We start from the raw sequence: 19,522 nt of genomic DNA, 5'->3' as shown, positions 1-19,522 counted from the left end.
TTTTTCCCTTCATTCTCGAATAGTTTTCCCAGGGTATTTCTATGTGTCTCTTGTATCTTTTCGGCTTTTCATTGTTGTTGTTTATCATTGATTTCTGGGCTCAAAATCCAACATTAAGGATGTTGCAACTGCTTCAGCACCATCCACGTAGCAGCAGCAATATCTTTTGAACTTTAGTCGCAGATGCAATTTATGACTTTTACTTCTAGTTTTCATTGATATTGAAACTTGAACTTATTGCATATTCACAAGTTGTAGTTTCGTGGAGTTTTACTTCTTTATGTATTGAACTTATTTTTATTTAGATGTTGTACTTAATTTTTGGTATATGATTCTATGTTAATTTGCTAAGTTTTAATTGCTATTTATTTAAGTCAATACTTTGATTAATATATGGTAGATATATCAAATCAGTATATATTCTATACATTTGGTGTACATGTGTGTGTTTTTTAGAATATTTAAAAAATTATATATCTTCAAATGTTTGATATAAGTTCAAATTTTTTTGTGGAGATTTTGCCCACTCTGAGTTTTTCAAGAAAAATGGTCTTCCTGAAATATCGTCGAGTCCGATTTTTTCAACCTTGATCAAGTTTTCCTCATCCTTTGTGCTAAGTGTACTTGCCTTTGCCTTTGACCTTTGCAGGAAAATCATGTTCCACATTGAATTATTACTACTTAAAAACTACTTCCATCTATCCTATTGCACAAATCAATGAACTTCAGGTCAACATTAGTATATGTGATGTTTATAGTCTCTATGAAATGCTCATAGGACCATGGTAAGCTTTTTATTGTTATGACAATAATATCCTCTTCTGTCTTGCGACCAATGGCTCAAGTTGATCACAAATGTCTTTGATTTTCATCAAATAATCTTGCAAAGATGTTTTCTCATGTGTCATGATTGCAAACAACATATTATTAAGGAAAAAGGCCTTGCCTTTATCTAAATGTTTATGCAGAGATTTCAAATGAGTCGAAATCTTCGCAGATATCTTATTCAAGGGAAATTCTAGAAGTATCTCATCTATGACAAGTAACTTTATTAGCATAATGGCTTCATGATTACATTCATCGAACATATCCTAGTCTTTACCCACAACTGATGGGAGAGTTTATTTGCTAAGTACAATCTAATCAATACACCTATAGTTGAAGATTATGAGCATCCACTGTTTCCAAGCATTTTACTTTTGGCATTAATTTTTACTACCTTCCAACATGATTTTGGATAACAAAGCCATCCCTCCCTGTATCCAAAATCATGGAAAATGAAGAAAACTGCAGCTGAGACTGAAGAATTTCACCAAAGTTTTGAAACACCCAAACTTTGGATTTTATCCAAAAATTGTCATAAAAACTTGCAGCAAAACAACCCTACAATTTTCTGGAAAAATCGTGAAATCCTAGGCCAAGCAGCTTCAAAAAAACTAATAAACCCTAGGTCAGGCAAAAAAGTGGCACAAAAATCCTTCATGTTCAACAATCAGTACGTTTGCAAAATGAAATATATATTTTATGGCTCACTTTCTAAATAAAACTCATAATGCACATGAATTTTATCTTTGCATACAATCTATACTAGGAGAAATGTACTATCAACCGATCTCAAAAAACCTTTGGTGGAAGCAAACTGCCAGCCTTTTCACATCCCATGGTATCCACTGGAGCACCCTGAGAAGCTCTCATTTTACAAATACCACCAAGCACCTCCTTCCAGTTCTGTGGAATCCCTGCAAAAATCCAAGACAATGAAAATTCCATTGGTATTACAATTTGAAAAACAACCGGACTTACAATATAGTTACAAAGAAACATAACACTTTTGTATCACATTATATTTTTATAATTGTTAAATTCAGACAATAACGTTCAAACCAAAACTTAAAACCTCCAAAAAGAAAATGTAGAACTTGTTACTCATCAATTCTATGACACAGAATCTTCAGACTCCCTAAACATTTCAATCAGAATACTTAAATTTCATACGGTATATTGTATGTAAAAAAACATACCCTTGAATTCAAAATCATATAAAAGTTTTTTTCCATCTATCAAAGAATGATGTGCATTATGACTACAGTTGAACTACTTGCAAATTCTTATGCCATCTCAATTAGTATCTTAAAATTGTCCCTTCTATAACAATTTTTATCATTCAGCATTTCACAAGAATATAACTTATGAAGATCTCTAGTATATCATTTGTTACAAAGTCCCATCAATTAACCTTTGCAAAAGGGCTCCTAATGCTCTTATTCCAATTCCATTCCCATCAATGATTGGAGGGCGGTGCTTATTTGTTTCCTAACACACTTCTTTATGATGGCTGAATTCCACTAATTAAGGTGGCCTTTGCTTCCTCTATCTGACAAGACCAGGACTTTCATAATAATATAAACAACAATGCATACCAGATAGAGAAGTATATTTTCATTCATGTGAAGCTCTTACGTAAGCAAGGATCAAACTACTCTCCCTAACCATGCAAAGCCTGTTTAAAGAATCTGAAAGTTGCCAAGCAAAACACCACAGACAAGTATTAATTGTTGATGTATAGCATCAGTTGAAGTAATGTTAATGTTTATGTTTTATGTGAACTTTGTTCTTAAGATTATATATATATATATACACACACACATTGAATTATTCACATAACAAACTGTATGGTTATCGGGCTGATATTATGAGAAGGCTATTATAATTATCGAGGGACTTTATAGTCTGCCACCAATTACAAAAAGGTTATGTATGAAAGTTGTTTCATTAAACAAACTAATGTTCAGTCATGCATCTGTAGAGGCATGACGACTCTATGGAGACATGACTCTCCATAGTATTATATATATGCCGAGCAAATCGTTGGGTCAAATATCAATCCACAGCAATACAAGTCCCAGTGGTCTGCCTACTTCTCTCTGCAGGTTAATACATTCAGATTTGTTGATTCTCCATTGGTGTTATAGACTTAAGATCAAGATACATTGATTGTCATTCAAAGACCAAGATCTGCACCTCTGTTTCTGCAATCGATCAAGTAATGATATTCATTATTGTTCAAATCTGTTATAATAGTTTTATCTATCAGAGATCTCTAAAACTAACATGGTATCAAAGCCATTCTGATAAGAAACTCTATTATTCAGAATTAAATCTCAAATCTATAAAATTTAAATTATATCCTCAAATCAAAATGGTGAATCGCGTAAGGTTAGACGATAGACTTGAGGAAGCATCAAATTTATCATCATGGAAAATTCGAGTCATGATAAATTAAGAGAAATGGAATTAGAGGAGTACATAGAAACAAACAAATCCATGCCTGAAAATGATCCAGGTAAAATGAAATGGGTAAGACACAATAAAAAGGCCATGAAAATTATAATAGACTCTGTAAAAGATCATATTCTTCCCTCTATGTCCAATCTTAAGACTGCACTTGAGATGTTCTCTACTATCAAAGACATGTTTGAAATCAACAATACTAGTAGACTGCTAAACCTAAAACAAGATCTACTATACATAAAAATGAATAATGGGGAGTCAATTACATCCTATTTTCTAAGAACTTCTCAATTAAAAGATCAACTTGCAACAATGGAAAATCAACTTGATGACAAAGAACTTAGCATGATAGCATTAAGAGGACATTCTTTATCTTGGGAAAAATTTATTCGAGGCCTAAGCTCCTGACCTGAGCTTCCTAAATTTGAATTACTAAAAAATGAATGCACACAAGAAGAATCAAGATTAGACGCAAGAGGACTAAGTATATATCAAGAGCGAGACATTCAAGCTCTTCATGCAAATTCAAACAAGAAAAGGAAATTCAAACATAATAAAGGGGAATTTGACAAACCATATAAGAAACATGATTGGTCCAAAGTAAGATGTTTCAAATGTGATAAAATTGGTCACTCACATAACTTCTGCCCTAAACGAAAGAGAATTCAAGTAGCCCTAGCAAAAATCACAGAGGAGAAAGCAGAGAAAGAGGAAAAAGAGAACTATGCATTTTATTTAGCTCTTTCAAGTGAACTAAACTCAAAAAAAATTACTTGGATTATATACAATGGAGCATCTCAGCATATAACAGGTTTTAGAGACAAATTTGAAAGTTTCTCAGAATAATACTTAGAAGAAGTCACAATTGGAGATAATTCTACTCATCCTATCAAAGGTATTGGCTCATGCTCAATTCACCCAAAATCAGGAATTACTCTCCAACTCAAAAATGTTTTATATGTACCTAGTATAAAAAGAAATTTGGTCTCTATTTCTAGTCTAGCTAATCAAGGATTCAGAGTCAATTTTCAAGAGGACAGAGTTCTATCTTGGCCAAAGAACTCTAATATCAAGAAAGCCATTTCTATTGGATTTAGAGACAGAAGTCTATATAAACTTTGTAATAATCAAAACTTAACCTTAAGTTATGAAACCTCAAATTCTACCGAAATTTGGCATAGGAGGCTAGGTCATCTTCACTACCATGCATTATCATCTATAGGAAATATTGTAAAAGGATTACCTTGTCTCAAAGTCGATCACTTAAGCATCCGCAAAGGATGTGCCCTAGGCAAAAACACAAAACAATCATTTCCTGAAAGTGTTCATAAATCAAAATCTATTCTTGAACTTATCCACACTGATCTTTGTGGTCCTGTGTCTGTACCTTCACTAAACAAGTGTCTTTTTAATGTAATTTTTATTGATGACCACTCTAGAAGAACTTGGATCTATTTCCTAAAACACAAGAAATCAGCTGAAGTATTATCAAAATTCAAGGAATTCAAAGCTCTAGTTTTGATTACATAAAAATAGGTTTTAAAAGACCCAAAACCTTGTACAAAGTATCATAGAAACAGGAGCAAAGAAGCTCAAATAACATAAAGCCTTCGAACCTAAAAAAGAGCAGACTAGACAAACTAAAAACAAGAGGCCAGAATACAACTATGCATAAAAAGACAGCAAAAGGAAAGCAAAAAGATAGCCCCGAGATAGCTACAGTGTCTTCAGAAGATTTGTTGCTTGGTCTACCAAGATGTTCATGTTTTCTGCAGAGGCTTTCATATCATCCAACTTTTTTGCTTCCACACCCTCATTCTTCTTGGAATTAACCCTTGTTCGCTTGCTAGGACCCTGGTCCTCTTTCATATTTTTAGAGCCTTGGCCTTTACCTTGTTCAAGTTTGTTCAGAAAGGTGTTAAAGTTGTCAACCACTATCTTCAAGATAGTGCAGTTCTGATCGGCCAATTTCTTAACCGTTTTCTCCAAGTTACCCACTCTGGTGTTCAAACCATCTACTCTTTTTTAAAGGTCTTTGCCCAACTGATCCAAATTTTTTTTCTTGGCTTGAAGTGGTGGAACACGTTTCATCAAATTCTTTACCTCTTCAACATTGCCTATAACCTTAGATAGTCTAGCAATGTGTTGACCCAGCGTTCTCTCTCCCCTAGCCGTCCTACTGAGCTGATCTAAATCTCTCGAGATGTCCTGCATCTGCTACTTTACATTGCCAATATCCTTCATCATCAAGGGTTACCAAATATTCCCTTCAAAAACCGCTGATCTTCCTCATCTCTGTTATGCACAAGGTAATCCTCATGCCCCCCCTATTTGTTCCTATCCAACTCAGCCTCCTTAAACCCTTTATCAGCATCCAAATCCTGAGCAAGCACTTTTTTCCTTTTTCTCTCCATCCTCTTAATTAGGAGTTCATCATCAGAGGGAACAGAATCTCTTTCAATATTCTTCCCCTTATTTCTCGAAACTGTGCCCGGTATACCTTTCTTCTCAATACCCTCTTCCTACTCTTCAAAATCAGTGTCTTGCTCAGAATCAATCTCCTTATCCTTCCTTTTCTTACTAGAGGAGCTCCCTAGATCACATTTCTTCCTCTTCTTAATCTCAACCTTAGCAACCTCATCCTCTGTATCCTTATCAAATTCCTCTTCTAGTTCACTTCCCTCCGTCTCACAATCTAAAGATTTCTTGTTCTAACAAGATCTATCCACTTTTTTGGATTTCAAAAGGTTCATAACTAGAACCATTAAACGCTCATGACAAGCATGATCACCCTCGGGATCATTTTAAATGGCTAAAATAGTGTTAGCCAATGATTCTCTGAGGTAGAAGGGCAAATTAAGCCTAACCTTGTGCCTAAAATGGTTAATCAACATAAAATGGTGTCCATATATCTTAGTAAAGTGGTCATCTAAAGTAAGATACTCAATCACCACAAACATGACAAATCTTTAAGGGCGGGAAATGGAGCCAGGGCTAAAGTATGAATTACCAATTTTCACCAACCTGCTGTGCTCCTTAGCCATTTCCGCAAACTCTTCAACCACCCGATCTGAAAGCTTCCTGTCCTGATAGAAGTTGATACCCTTGGTGTCAAGACCCGTTGTTTCAACAATTTATTTCAAAAAACTCCATTTTCTGATTATCCACCGATATACTCCCATCTTTCCAAGTTTTGACGAATTGTCGGAAAATGGCAAAGTTACTACCTTTCAGCTTCTCCATAAATCCTGTAAAATTCCCCTGTTCCAGAATGTCTCAAATCTCACTCTTCTTCTTCCATTCTTTGCAGCTCACCAGTTCAATCCTCTTTCTCGTTCCTCCCATTTTCTTCAAGCTAAAAAGGGCTCTCAGTTCTCAAAAACACCCACTGCAATAAAAAACCAGTGTCGAAATTGCAGCCAAGGATTTTAGTGAGAAAAAGACCCACAATCCATGTGGTAATGAATGACAAGACACTGTTTGTCTCATAATAACCTACTGCTTTCCAATCCTGCCCATATCATTGTTAATCCTTGATGGCATATTCATCATTAATGAAACTTTTTAGTTTACTTCTAGCTTTGTCATGCTCAATCAAGAAAAGCCACTCAATAGGAATAATATCACTTTGATTCCAAATTAACTTTTCATCAGTTTTGCATGCCACATCAGCAACCTAGTCAGTAACTTGATTAGTTTCTCTATAGTTGTGAGTGACTACACAATTTTCAAAAGAATTGATAAGATCAATGGCCTTGCCAATAATATTATTAATAGCCCAAGAAGGATTAGTAACTTTATGAAGGCAATTCATAATATTAAGGGAGTCCCCTCAAGCCAAATCTTATTCAAATTCAAACTTTTGGCATAGCTAAGACCATAGAGGGTCGCACTTGCTTCTGCCACATAATTAGTTTTTTCCCTAATAGGAATGGTCATCCCACCCAATCTGTCCCCATTCATATTCCTAATGATGACACCACAGCTTGTCATTCCTGGGTTGCCCTTCAAAGCCCTACCAAAGTTAATCTTACACCAATCCTTAGGACAATCCCATCTTGCCAAATCCCTGAGGTTAGGACCATTTTGAACAAGACTAAGACCATCCAAATTCCATTTCTATAACACTAATTCTTCCCAAGCATTCTGAGGTTGGTGCCCTTTTTCAGAAGATCTGATATTCTCTGTCACCATATTCTTAATCTTGTAGAATAGTTAGCCTGAATTAGTTTCCATGTCCCTAAACACCCAATCATTTCGTTCCTTCCAAACACCCCAGCAAAGAGATGGAAGGATGAAATCCACAACCTCATAACCAAAGTATTAGTAGAGAGAGACTTCCAACCATTAAAAAGCTCTTTAGTGGTAAGGGGGAAAACCCAAGTAATATTCAAAAAGCCACAAACCTTTTCCCATAAACTTCTAGTATAAAAACAATGAATAGTCATATAGTTAACCGATTCATCTGCTTCCTTACAAAGATAACATCTATTGACAATGTTAAAACCTCTCTTCAACAATTTGGCAATGGTAAGAATTTTATCCTGCAGAAGAATTCAAAAAAAAATATGTTAACCTTGGGTGTCATATCTTTAAACCAAGCTTTGGCCTAGCAAGGCTCCTGATGCTCTTCAAAAGCATTAGCATACACCGAAGACACAGAAAATAACCCACTAGGATTATATTTCCATATCAAAGCATCCTCCTCTTAGCTTAAAAAGACAGCATTTAGAATCTTGTTGAGATCATTAAGTTTGTTATCCACTCTATTGAGGTTAACCCAATTATCCTCCTCCCAGTAATCCTCAACGAAAATCCCAAAAAAAATTCTTGCAATGTCCCATAAAGCCATTCCATCTCTAATCTAAATTGAGGTATGATCAAGAATCCATATATCATCCCAAAAAAGAATAGTCCTCCCATTTCCCACCTTCCATCTGACCCCTTTATTGATAATCTGCTTATTTTTCTGTGCATGTTTCCAAATCATTAAACCCCCTTGTAAAGTTTCATTGCTAAGGAAGAGTTTCAATCTTGATTCTCCCTATTATAATTATCATTCCAAATGTCTCTCCATTCTCCCTCCTCTTTATGCCATCTCCATATAAGCTTGGCAAGCAAAGAATCATTCATAGAAGCAACCTTTCTAAGACCAAGGCCTCCTTTATTGATAGGCATGCAAACTTTCTCCCATGCAATCAAAGCCAATCTTTTCTTCTTTTCCATACCCGTCCATAAAAAAAGTTTCTGAATTTTCTCAATTGTCAAAGCAAACTTTCTAGGGATCTTAAAAACACTCAAAGCATACAACGATACATTCTGTAAAGTGGATTTGATAACAATAACCTTACCAGCTTGGCTAAGGATGGAACCTTTCCAACCTACTAACTTAAAATGGATTTTATCAATCAACGAACTCCAAAAAATCTCAAGTGGGTCAAGAAAAAGGGGTAAACCAAGATAAGAGCCCGGAAGGGTACCAATCTCACAACCAATAATTCTTTTAATTTTATTCTGCCTATTATCATTAACATTGATGAAATATATCACACTTTTGCTCTAGTTCAAAGCTCTAGTTGAAAACCAGTCAGGACAGAAAATAAAAATACTAAGGTCAGAAAATGGAGGTGAATACATCTCCGAAATTTTCAAAAACTTTTGCATTATTGTTCAGATCAAGAGGGAGTTTTCTATATCATATAATCCTCAACAGAATGGAATTGCAGAACGTAAAAATAGATCAATTGTTGAATCAGCCAGAGCAATGATACACAATCAAAACCTTCATACTTCCTTCTGGGCTGAAGCATCTAACACTGCAATCTACATTCAAAACATATGTCCACACGCAGTCTTAGAGAACACCACTCCTAAAGAAGTATTTACAGGTATTAAACCAGATCTAAGTCACCTGAGAATATTTGTGTGTCCTGTTTATACCCACATTCCTAAAGAGAAAAAAACAAAACTAGAACCATCCGGAAAGAAGGGGATACTCATCTGATACAGTGAAACAACCAAAGGCTACAAGGTTTTTGTTCCGGGTCAAAGAACAATAGAGATTAGTAGAGATGTGAAATTTGAAGAAGATATTGCCTTCCATATTTCTAGATACAGTGATGAATCTCTTATAGAACGTGTTCCTGAAATAGATGAAAATCACATAGCAGAAATTGAGAGGGAGAATGATATTGAACCATCTTCTACCACTATATCTAATCCTAAAGATTCTGAGAATGTTAAAAATAAAAAGAGGCCACTTTGGGCTAGGAAAACGATAGAAGAAAATCAAGTTGAACCTAATGAAGTAATTCGAAAAAGTAAAAGAACAAGAAACTAGTTCTGTTATGTAGCATTATTCACTGAAATTATAAAAATAGAAAGTTCAAATGTTGAAGAAGTCTTGTCAAGCCAACCTTGGAAACAAGCAATGATTGAAGAATATAATCTCATACTAAAAAATGATGTATGGGATGTTGTACCCAAACCTAAAAACAAATCAGTTGTTTTCTCTAAGTGATTGTCCAAAATTAAGCATGCACCTAACGGCAGCATTGAAAAGTACAAAGCCAGATTTGTAACATAAGGTTTCTCAAAGAAAGAAGGTATCGATTATAAAGAAACACTTGCTCCAATTGCTAGATACACTTCAGTTAGAACTATATTGGCCATCGCAGAATCCAAAGGACGAAAAGTTCATCAAATGGATTTTAAAATAGCATTCCTAAATGGAAAAATTGAAGAAGTTTATATTGAGCGACCAGAAGGTTTTTACACTCATGACAGAAAATCTCACGTATGTAAATTAAAGAAAGCACAGTATGGTCTCAAACAAGCTCCCAGAGCGTGATATGAAAGAATAGACAACTATCAAAATTGTGAGTTTACAAATGGATATGGCGCGATTTACAGATGCAGGCAAACAAAAAAGGAAATATGCAACTTCCCGTCTTGATTTGTAGAGAAAAAAGGATATCAGGTGCAGGCGGAAATAATAGTTACAAGCTGAAAACCAGATGCGAGCGGAAATGAAGACCAGGCGCAGGCACGAACAGAATGCCAAGTGTGGGCAGGAATGAAGACAAGTCACGATAATAACAAGATCGTGATTAGAACCCTAGACGCTAGCATGAGCAGATAAAAACAACTTTCTTTTTGCATGGATGTGATTTTCAGATTCATAAACCCTAGCTGAAACTTAGATGGGCACAGATAAATTTCTCAAAAAAGTAGAAATCTTGGACATGCTATAGAGAAATCCCTAGAAATAATTTCAAAAAATTTAGCAGATAATTTCAAAAGAAATTATAAATTTTTCGAAAAATTCCTTATCATGGCTCTGATACCATGTTACAAGATTCAAGAAGAGTTGGCAGATTAACGGATTTCCGGATGATTCATTGATTAACAAAGGAACAAATGTGTTCCTTATAAAGAATTACAAGGACGTTGTTTCTAAAAGAAACAACGTAGACTAAAGACGGAATTAGAAACAAAACTAGAGACAGGAAAGGAAACATTCCTATCTGGACTGAAGAAAAAAGAGACGAGATAGGAAACATTCCTATCTAGACTGAAAGACGGACTACAGACAAGCAGTTGACTATTATAGAAAGTATAAGATATTATCTTAATAGTATGATGGTTGAGGTATGCCTCTCCGTCTATTATAACTTTAAGATGTAAAAATCAAAACAAAAGACAATTCATATTCCTATAAAATATATACATATCTTATGCACTTATGATATATTATATTTTTCATTTGCAAAGAAATGATTTTTTTGTTGAACTAAGCCTGTGGATGGTGGATTATCCGATTATCGAATGAATTCTTGTACGATTCTGGAGTCGAACTATATTGGATGGATCATCCGTAAGGAGTGTCTCCAGTTCAATTTTATTTCTCGATCAATAAGAAATATCTATTTAATTTATTTGCATCAGAGTTTTAAATTATTATTGTGTCCTTTATAAATGGTTTTTTATTTAATTTCTATAAATATTTTAATATTCGGATAAGTGGATTGGGTCATTATTGCATTTTAAATTTGATCAACATAAATATTGTGAAATATTTAATTGTTTTTGTATTTATGTCTAGGTTGTCTCCGTAGGAGTTAAAATGCATCCTAAACTAGTTTAAAATTGAATTTATATAATTGATCCGTCGCGTCTAAATAGTCAAAATTGTTTATAGTTTAAATATATTAGACTTTATAAAGTTGTACGTGTCAACTTATAATATTGACTCTAATTGCCCATTTAATTAAGCACCAATCTTTTATTGTTGATTCATAATCCATATGCTGGCAATTGTTTCATTTCTTTCCATTGAGGAAATAATATATTCATTTGTTGCAATCATCTATAATAATCACTTTTATTTAAAAAACTCTCATATATTCTTTTATTATTCTTAATGCGTAATTCACAAATTTGAAGTTTTCTATAATTCTTGCCATTAGGAAAACTTTCATTGTATTCGTGTTTTAACCGATCTGCTTTAAGCATCTTGGATATAAGGTTGTTGTCCAGGATTAAGTACACCTACCCCGGTTTTGCAGAGCCGGAAGCGCAGGGGATTTGGATCGCATCGATCAATCCCGTCAAGTTGGCCTTAACCGATTGGATATCCCGGCATCGAGCAAGCAAGGCTCGTAGGATTCCAGTCTGCGGTTTCAGGAACCAACAAGTACTGTTCACGACACTGTTCATGTTACTGTTCGCAACACTATAGCAGCCAGCAATAAGTGTATTCTCCAATTTAAGCACAAATAGAACTCTAGAATGAAGCTCTCCTGAATGCCAAATTCAGTGGATATTTCACCACCTCAAATGGTTGCAACACTGAAGAATTGACGCTCTCCAATGGTTAACTGAAATCAGAAACCCTTAGTTTCTTCTCTCAAGTTTATATCAAATGCAATTGACAATAATCGGATGCCTAACAATGAAGCTCTCGCCTCTATTTATTCTTTTCCTTCACCCTTCTAGAAGGATATTAAATATTATTTAATTGCATTCTCTAGAAGCTTCCCCCTTTCCAATACAATAATTAGTTGTGCTTTTGGAAAATGAACTCTCTAGAAGCTTCCCCCTTTCTTATACAATAATTAGTTGTGGTTCTAAAAACTTAAATTAATTAAATATAAAGTCACCTTTAGATTTATTTATTTATTGACTTTAATTTAATTTATTTCTCTTTATTTCTCCGCTTAGCCTTCGGAGGATGAAAAGCTAAGAACTCCATTGAGGGTCTAAAAGATGGGGACCATTATAGTTTTTGCATAAAAAGGTGAAAAGATGTGGATTTCAAATGCATTTGTGTGCATTAAAACTCAAAAACGCCTCCTCTAGATCGAAACATATGGGCTGGAAATGCCATTTTCTCGGCATTTTTAACAAAATCATGCCCTTTTCATACAAAAATCTGGGTCGTTTTTGCAAAAACATGGCTCACAAATGCATTTACATGGGCCTTTTTTGACTCACAAATGCAAAACAGGTTTCCCAAATACATATTAATGCAGAAAAATGCAAAAACGTGGCCCTCCAAAGCAAAAACGTGGATAAAAATCCGATATTCTGGGCGTTTATAACACAAAAATATGGTCAAAAAATGGATGTATTTGAGTCGTTTTTGGCTTGGGAATGCAAAAACATGTTCCTTAAATTCATTTGCATGTGTTGGAATGTAAATTCGGGGTCTATATATGCATTTACATGTTTTAAAATGTTTTCATATGATAGCTGAAAGTGCAAATCGCACTCTCAACGCCTCATTACATATTTAAAATTTGTAATACATGCCATATTTTTGGACGTTTTCAGCTTTGAAGTGCAAAAACGGGGTCTTGGAGGGTGATTACATGAGTTTTATGTGCAAAATCGATTCTCCAAGACACATTACATGTAAAACTTATTGGTTGGAAGTGCATTTACATGTAAATGGACTCATAGAAGTCCATTACATATTTCAAATATGTATTTACATGCTAAAATTGAATTTTAAATATGCATTTGCATATTTACATGTTTTAGTGCAAATCGCACTCTATTGGAGCATTTACATGTTTTAAAATGGATGCATTCTTGGGAAAGAAGGGAAATTGCATTCTCCATGTGCTATTGCACGTTTTAAAATGCACATATATAACAAACAATGCAAATTGTACTCTCCAGGCTCTATTACATATTGTAAAAACATGTAATATGAATAAGAATGCAAATCGCACTCTCCATCCTCCATTACAGATTTTAATAATATGCAGTATGTAATATGCATTGAGCAATTTTGGGCTTGGAAAGCAAAATTGCACTCTCCCCATGCATTTACTTGTAATAATTAACATGCAAAAGACCATTTCTATGCAAATCGGATTCTTGATGGTCCATTACATGTTTTAAAAACTTGTTTAAGTGTTTAAAATTGTCTTTCTAGTACAAATTGCACTCTTGGAGGCCTTTTACATGTAAACATGTAAATGGGTTGAAAGTTGTATCTCCACAACTAAGTGATCTATTAAGCACATGTTTAATTAATTTTTGAGTAAATATCACTTAATTGGGTCAAAAATAACATTTACACTATATAAAAAATATACCATGTGCAAGTATTAATCAAAAACAATATTTAACTTAAAATGTTTTGAAATAAAACATAAAGTAACTCAAAAATAAACCAAACTCTATAGTTTAATAAAGTCACTGAAGTGAAAAAATTAAAAAGCAACTCAACTTAAAAATATAACATAAAGTGCTCTATAGTCACTTAAGTGATAAAGTAACTTCTTTTTTTATAAGTAATCGGTCGAAGCCTAGATAATTTTTTATTATTATTAAGATTAATTATTATTATGTGTTAATATCAAGTAGATTTGAACCCAAGACCTCCCCGATGAGAGGCTCACAATTTACCGTTGCGTTGTAGGCTCTTGCCTATAGTGATACAGTAACTTTAAAACATAACATTAAGTGAATTTATGTTATAGTTTTCAAAAAGTGAATGTCAACATTCAAATATAACATAATATTTTAAATTATGCAATTGCATCTAGCGATTCCACCTTTTGGGCAATTAAATGGTCTTATCTTTTGATTGCCAAGTCCGATTCAGCCCTAAGATATATCGAATCAAAGGGAAAACCAAAAGCAAGGATTTGAACAAAACCGAAAGACCAAAAGCAATTAAACACACACTCGAAAATGTGAAAAAGGAAATTGAAGAATTCATAAATCAAGCATGAACTTAATAAAATGAAAAATGAAAAAAACTTGACAAAAGCCTTCAATAAAAGGATTCATCATAAAAATTGGAGTCGATTGATTGATCAATGTTAGCCAATTAAATAATGAACTATCTCTGAGAAATGCGAAACTAAGTTGAGAAAGTTTCGTACTCTTACATACATTTTGTAGTGACAAAATACAAGACAGCATTCCTCCCATGTCTTTCTAGAAATGAGTATCTCATCAAAGAATACCAACAAAAACTTGTGCAATTGCTTATTCAAGATATGGTTAACGTAGGACTCGAAGGTGGCAAGAGCATTGGTCAACCCAAATTGCATGACCAAGAACTCGTAGTGTTCATAGTGGAAACAAAAAGGTGTCTTCTTGATATCTTGCTCCCACATGCAAGTCTAGCGATAGCCCAAGTGAAGATCAATTTTGGAGAAGTAGACTGTGCCATGTAGTTCGTCCAACAACTCATCAATTCTAGGAGTGAGGTATCTATTTTTTATAGTCTTTTTGTTGAATGTGCAATAGTTGACACACATCCTTAGGGATTTATCCTTCTTCACCAGGACCTACATCCTTTGTCGAGGATTTACTAGATCATCTTATCTATCTCATCCTTGAACTTCTTAGGATGACAATAGGGCATAGCGATAATAGGCTTCGATCCTTCCTCCAAATTAATGGTAATCTCAAAGCCACAATGTAGGGGTATACGCAGTGAAATACCAAGATATACAGTAATGGTATTATCTTTTGTCGATTTGGCTTTCAGTGACAGTAGAGTTCCCTTGGCATAGGATTTGGTTGCAGGAGAACCAAGATGTCATGAGATCTCTGATGGAGAACTTGCAGCATGCTCAAAATCAGCAGAAGATGTATGCTGATCGGCAAAGGACGGAGAAAGCATTTGAGGTGGGTGACATGATTTTCCTTCATCTACAGCCTCACAGACAGCACCCTTAAATGGGGAGGAGCTCAAAAGCTCAACTCTCGTTTTTATGGAACTTACAGAGTACTCAGGCGAGTTGGAGAGGTCGCCTATGAGATCGAGTTACCACCAAGTAGTAGGGTTCATAATGTGTTCCATGTGTCATGCTTGAAGAAGGCACTAGGGAAGCATATTACAGCATCACATGATTTACCTCCTTTGGATGAAGAGGGTAAATTAACTTGGTCCCTAAGGAGATTCTGGAGGTCAGGGAGAGACGATTGAGGAGCAAGGTGATTCGGGAGTACTTGGTGAGCTGGAGAGGTCTACCCATAGAGAACGCCACCTGGGAGGGTGAGTCCACTTTGCAGCATCCAGCGTTGCAGTTGCTTGTGGGCAAGCATCTCCGAAAGGGGAGGACTGTCATGTCCCTTCTGTAGTCTGACTAGCAGAGTCATGAGAGTTGACCTATTATTGGAGTCTTGTAGGCTAGCAGTGATGGATAGAGACTCATACTAGGCACTCACTAGAGTTGGTTCTACAATCAGTTTGAGATCCAGTCAAGGCAGTAACCTAATTTTAGAGATCTTCCTAAAATTTAGGTTGTGGCAATGATCAGATTTGAGGCTCCTCAGGACCAATATACGGTTTCAATTTCAAGGTGACAGGGTATATTCCCTTGTTTCTAAGAGCATCCCTAGTTTTTAGGGATGGAACTGCCAGTTGGCCCACATTGTTTGGCATCACTCATAGGCAGGTGACAAGAACCGTTCACTTATTATTTGGTTGGTTTGGCTTTCCAGTTGAATAAAAGGGATTGTTTTTAATTTTTCCTAAGTTTGCGTTTAAATAAATTAAAATAAAGTTATTTATATAGCTAATTGTAGTAATGATGGGATTTTGGCTTCATCTGGTCACACAGGCCTATGTGTTATAGTTCGTTGGAAGTGTCTTGAATTATTATAACTTATTTTCATCATTCGGAGACCTTCGAGCACCTAGAGTTATGTTATTTGAGGAAAGGCGTGTTTTTCCTATACATAAAGGCCCTTTAATTGAGAACATGCCATTTTATAATAAAGGGAAAGACATTCTCCCTTTAGGGTTCAATTGGCTTAAAGAAGGAGATAAAAGGAGATGTTGGCTCATTCTTTCATTATCTTTTACATCTTCATTCTTGGTATTTGTGATTTTGCTCTGAGGTGGGATTCTAGAGGACTGGGATGCAAACCCTAGAGCCTACTATTGGGACACAAACCCCAATAGATGGTTTCAGCAGCATTCTACAGTATTGTTTCAGCAGTTGACAAAGATTGTTAAGTTCAACATTTGTCGATGCTTGTGCATTTCACATTGAGGGTTTTGTTAGCCACGTTGGGATCTTCTTGTTGCCTTGGTGTGACTATTGCAGTCGTACAGCTGCCTTTCAGCTGGCATGTGATTTCTTTGTTAGATTATGTCAGCCATCTCTTCCCTTCTGGTGTGTCGCTGCTCCATTCTTGCAACTGGCATCTTCATTCCTTGTTTGTAAACACCTTTGCTGGCAACTGATTACATATCTTGCCTAGTATGATTTGTAACTATTTTGGTTGACTGAATATTATATTATTTGTTGTTGTTAATTACTGTTTTACTTATATCTAGAAAATACAAAAAAGAAGAAACAATCTTTCAACAAATTCTGTCTAATTCTCTAAGACCACAAGGAAAGCACAGGAAAATCTATTATTTTAATTAAAATTTACAGAAATTCAGTGAAAGGATCCTTTTGGAATCTTTCATAACGTATCATTGGAAACTTGAGATAACTTTGCCATGTCTAGATAAGTACTAGGCATTTTTATTCAATTCATATGGAGGCAATTTATGAAACTATACATACAAGATAAGTAGTTATTATTGTTGAGTATTACATTTTTCTACTCACTATTTATGTTTTTATGTATTTTTTCCTTGACCTTTCGAGTATGTCCTTGTAAGAAAAAGATAGAGATTAAGATTTATACGAAGGCTGACATTTGAGGCTGTTAGTGTAGTTTTTTATTTTTGCTATTTTGCTAGGTTTTTCCTACACTTTTAGTAATCTCGCTTAGGTTAATAAAGCATGTCTTATTAGGTGAATGGTTGTGAGGTGTCACCTTCCTACATGTGAGCATCCATTAGCTATCTTGGGAAGATACTTTTCTATCTTTAGTCCGATAGATGGTTCCTCCTGGTTGGTGTTGCCACCTCCTCCCTCTTCCTAGCCTATATAAGCATGCTACCTAGCTTGTATTTGCATCTCTTGTTTTTGCATCCTCTTAATGCTATTTTGCTTCCAGCATTTGCATTACTCTCTTGGAGACTAACTCTATGATGCTATTTTGATTTTGTATCATTTACATTCATAGTTTAGATATTTATTCTTTGCACTAGTTTTCTGAGTCATTAATCTTATCAGATTCTAACATGGTATCAGAGCTTTTCTATGTGCAAGAGTAGATTTTAGTTTCCTTATTTGAGAGATTCAGGGGGGGGGGGGGGGGGGCTAATAAACTTTATTGTAGTTTTTTGAAAAACGAAGTATGCTCTTCTCTTGCATCTTTGGATGATCCTGAGAATCAGAAAAGTTTTGACAAAAACGATTTTTCTATAGTGTTTCAATCCCAAATCTGACAACCAACTTCCATATTTGGAGTTTTCAATCAGTATTGCAGGTTCCAGCATGCCATTAATGGACTTAGGAAGCTGATCCAGCATTTTCATGTCATATTTTGGTTGTTGGGATCGGTTTTTGATTTTTGGAGCCTTTTTTACTGTTAAAGGCATCTAATTTACACTACAGCAGCATCTTCTGTACATCAACAAGAAAAACGCTTTCTAGGTTTTGTTCGCAGCCCCGAAAAACCATCTTGGTATCTTTTAGATTTTGCATGCAAGCTGTATATTTTGCAGAATCGAGCATGAAAGGCTACAGCCATACCACTCTCCGTTGGCAGTTGCAAATTTGAACACGGTTTTCAAATAAATTGCAGATTCTCGGTCGTGACTGTGCACAGTTCTCGTTTTGGAAACTTCAGAGGATCATAACTTTCTCATACGACCTCGTATCGAAGCGATTCTTTTTTTGAAAGTGCATGATTTTTCGAGTAGATTGCAGTGGTGCTATTTGTTTCTTTGATTATTGTGCCCAAGTTTCACTTTTAGCATATGCTCTTCACGAGGGTTTGTAATGCATTGAAATCAAGACCACTAAGTATTTCTTTCTAGTGGTAGTTGTAAACGCACTAAAATAAAGTGCCAAATCATATTTATTACTTAAAGAAAGTTGGATTAAATAGGATAACTATGGGACTTGAAACTGAACCTGCTAAAGATGAAGACAAGCCTAAGTGGTTTAACAAATGTGATGAGGCATATGGAACATTGTGTTTGTCTATTTCTCCTGACTTGCTATTTCACATTGAGTCTTTGGATACACCAAATGAAGTATGGACAAAGCTAGAAACACTATTTGGCACACAAAATTCAATGAGGGGTCATATGTTGGAAAATGAATTAATTAGTTTAAGTCCAGGAAATTTCAACACAATCCAAGATTTCCTCACCAAATTAAAATCACTAAGGCTGCAATTAAAACAATGTGGAATTGAAAAGAAAGATGAACAACTAATTCTTAGTATTCTCTCTAAGCTGAGTTCAAAATATTCGGTGTTTGTCTCTACCTTCTATGCTACTAAGGGTGCACTTGGTACTCAATTCACCATGCCATCTTTAGATGATTTTGCTGTCAATCTCACTCGAGAACAGGACAAGCTAATCCACATGGGCACTCTTAAGTCCTCTAAGTCACATGCCTTGGCTGCCAACCAAGGCACAAAAGAACAACAAGGATAAAGTAGTAACAACAATAGTAAGGACAAGAAACAAAAGAATAGCGAGGAGAAGAAGGATCAAATATCGATTTCTTCAAAAGCAACTATTGATGCACCATCTTCCAAGGGCAATAAGCCTAAGAAAGAAAAGGCCAAATGTGTCTATTGTGAAAGACCTGGTCATGATGAACATAAATGTTTGCAG

General features: G+C 35.1%; 1 protein-coding gene across 4 annotated transcripts in view; it reads right to left on the bottom strand.

Annotated features, from left to right (window-relative positions):
* Positions 1-19,522, bottom strand: part of LOC149562339 (endonuclease III homolog 1, chloroplastic-like) — a 178,499-nt gene that overhangs the window by 43,982 nt on the left and 114,995 nt on the right. For all 4 annotated transcript variants that reach the window (XR_016363918.1, XR_016363919.1, XM_089825863.1 and 1 more), the window contains exon 7: positions 1,624-1,739. Coding sequence is in view for 2 of the 4 variants with exons in the window: in XM_089825863.1 (XP_089681989.1) it covers positions 1,624-1,739 (116 nt within the window). In the remaining 2 variants the exon portion in view is untranslated. The remainder of the gene's footprint in view (positions 1-1,623; positions 1,740-19,522) is intronic.

Source organism: Cupressus sempervirens, chromosome 4 (assembly GCF_028749045.1).
Source record: "Cupressus sempervirens isolate cs-2001-9-10 chromosome 4, ASM2874904v1, whole genome shotgun sequence".
NCBI lineage: Eukaryota > Viridiplantae > Streptophyta > Pinopsida > Cupressales > Cupressaceae > Cupressus > Cupressus sempervirens.
This window is presented reverse-complemented; position numbering and strand designations above follow the sequence as displayed.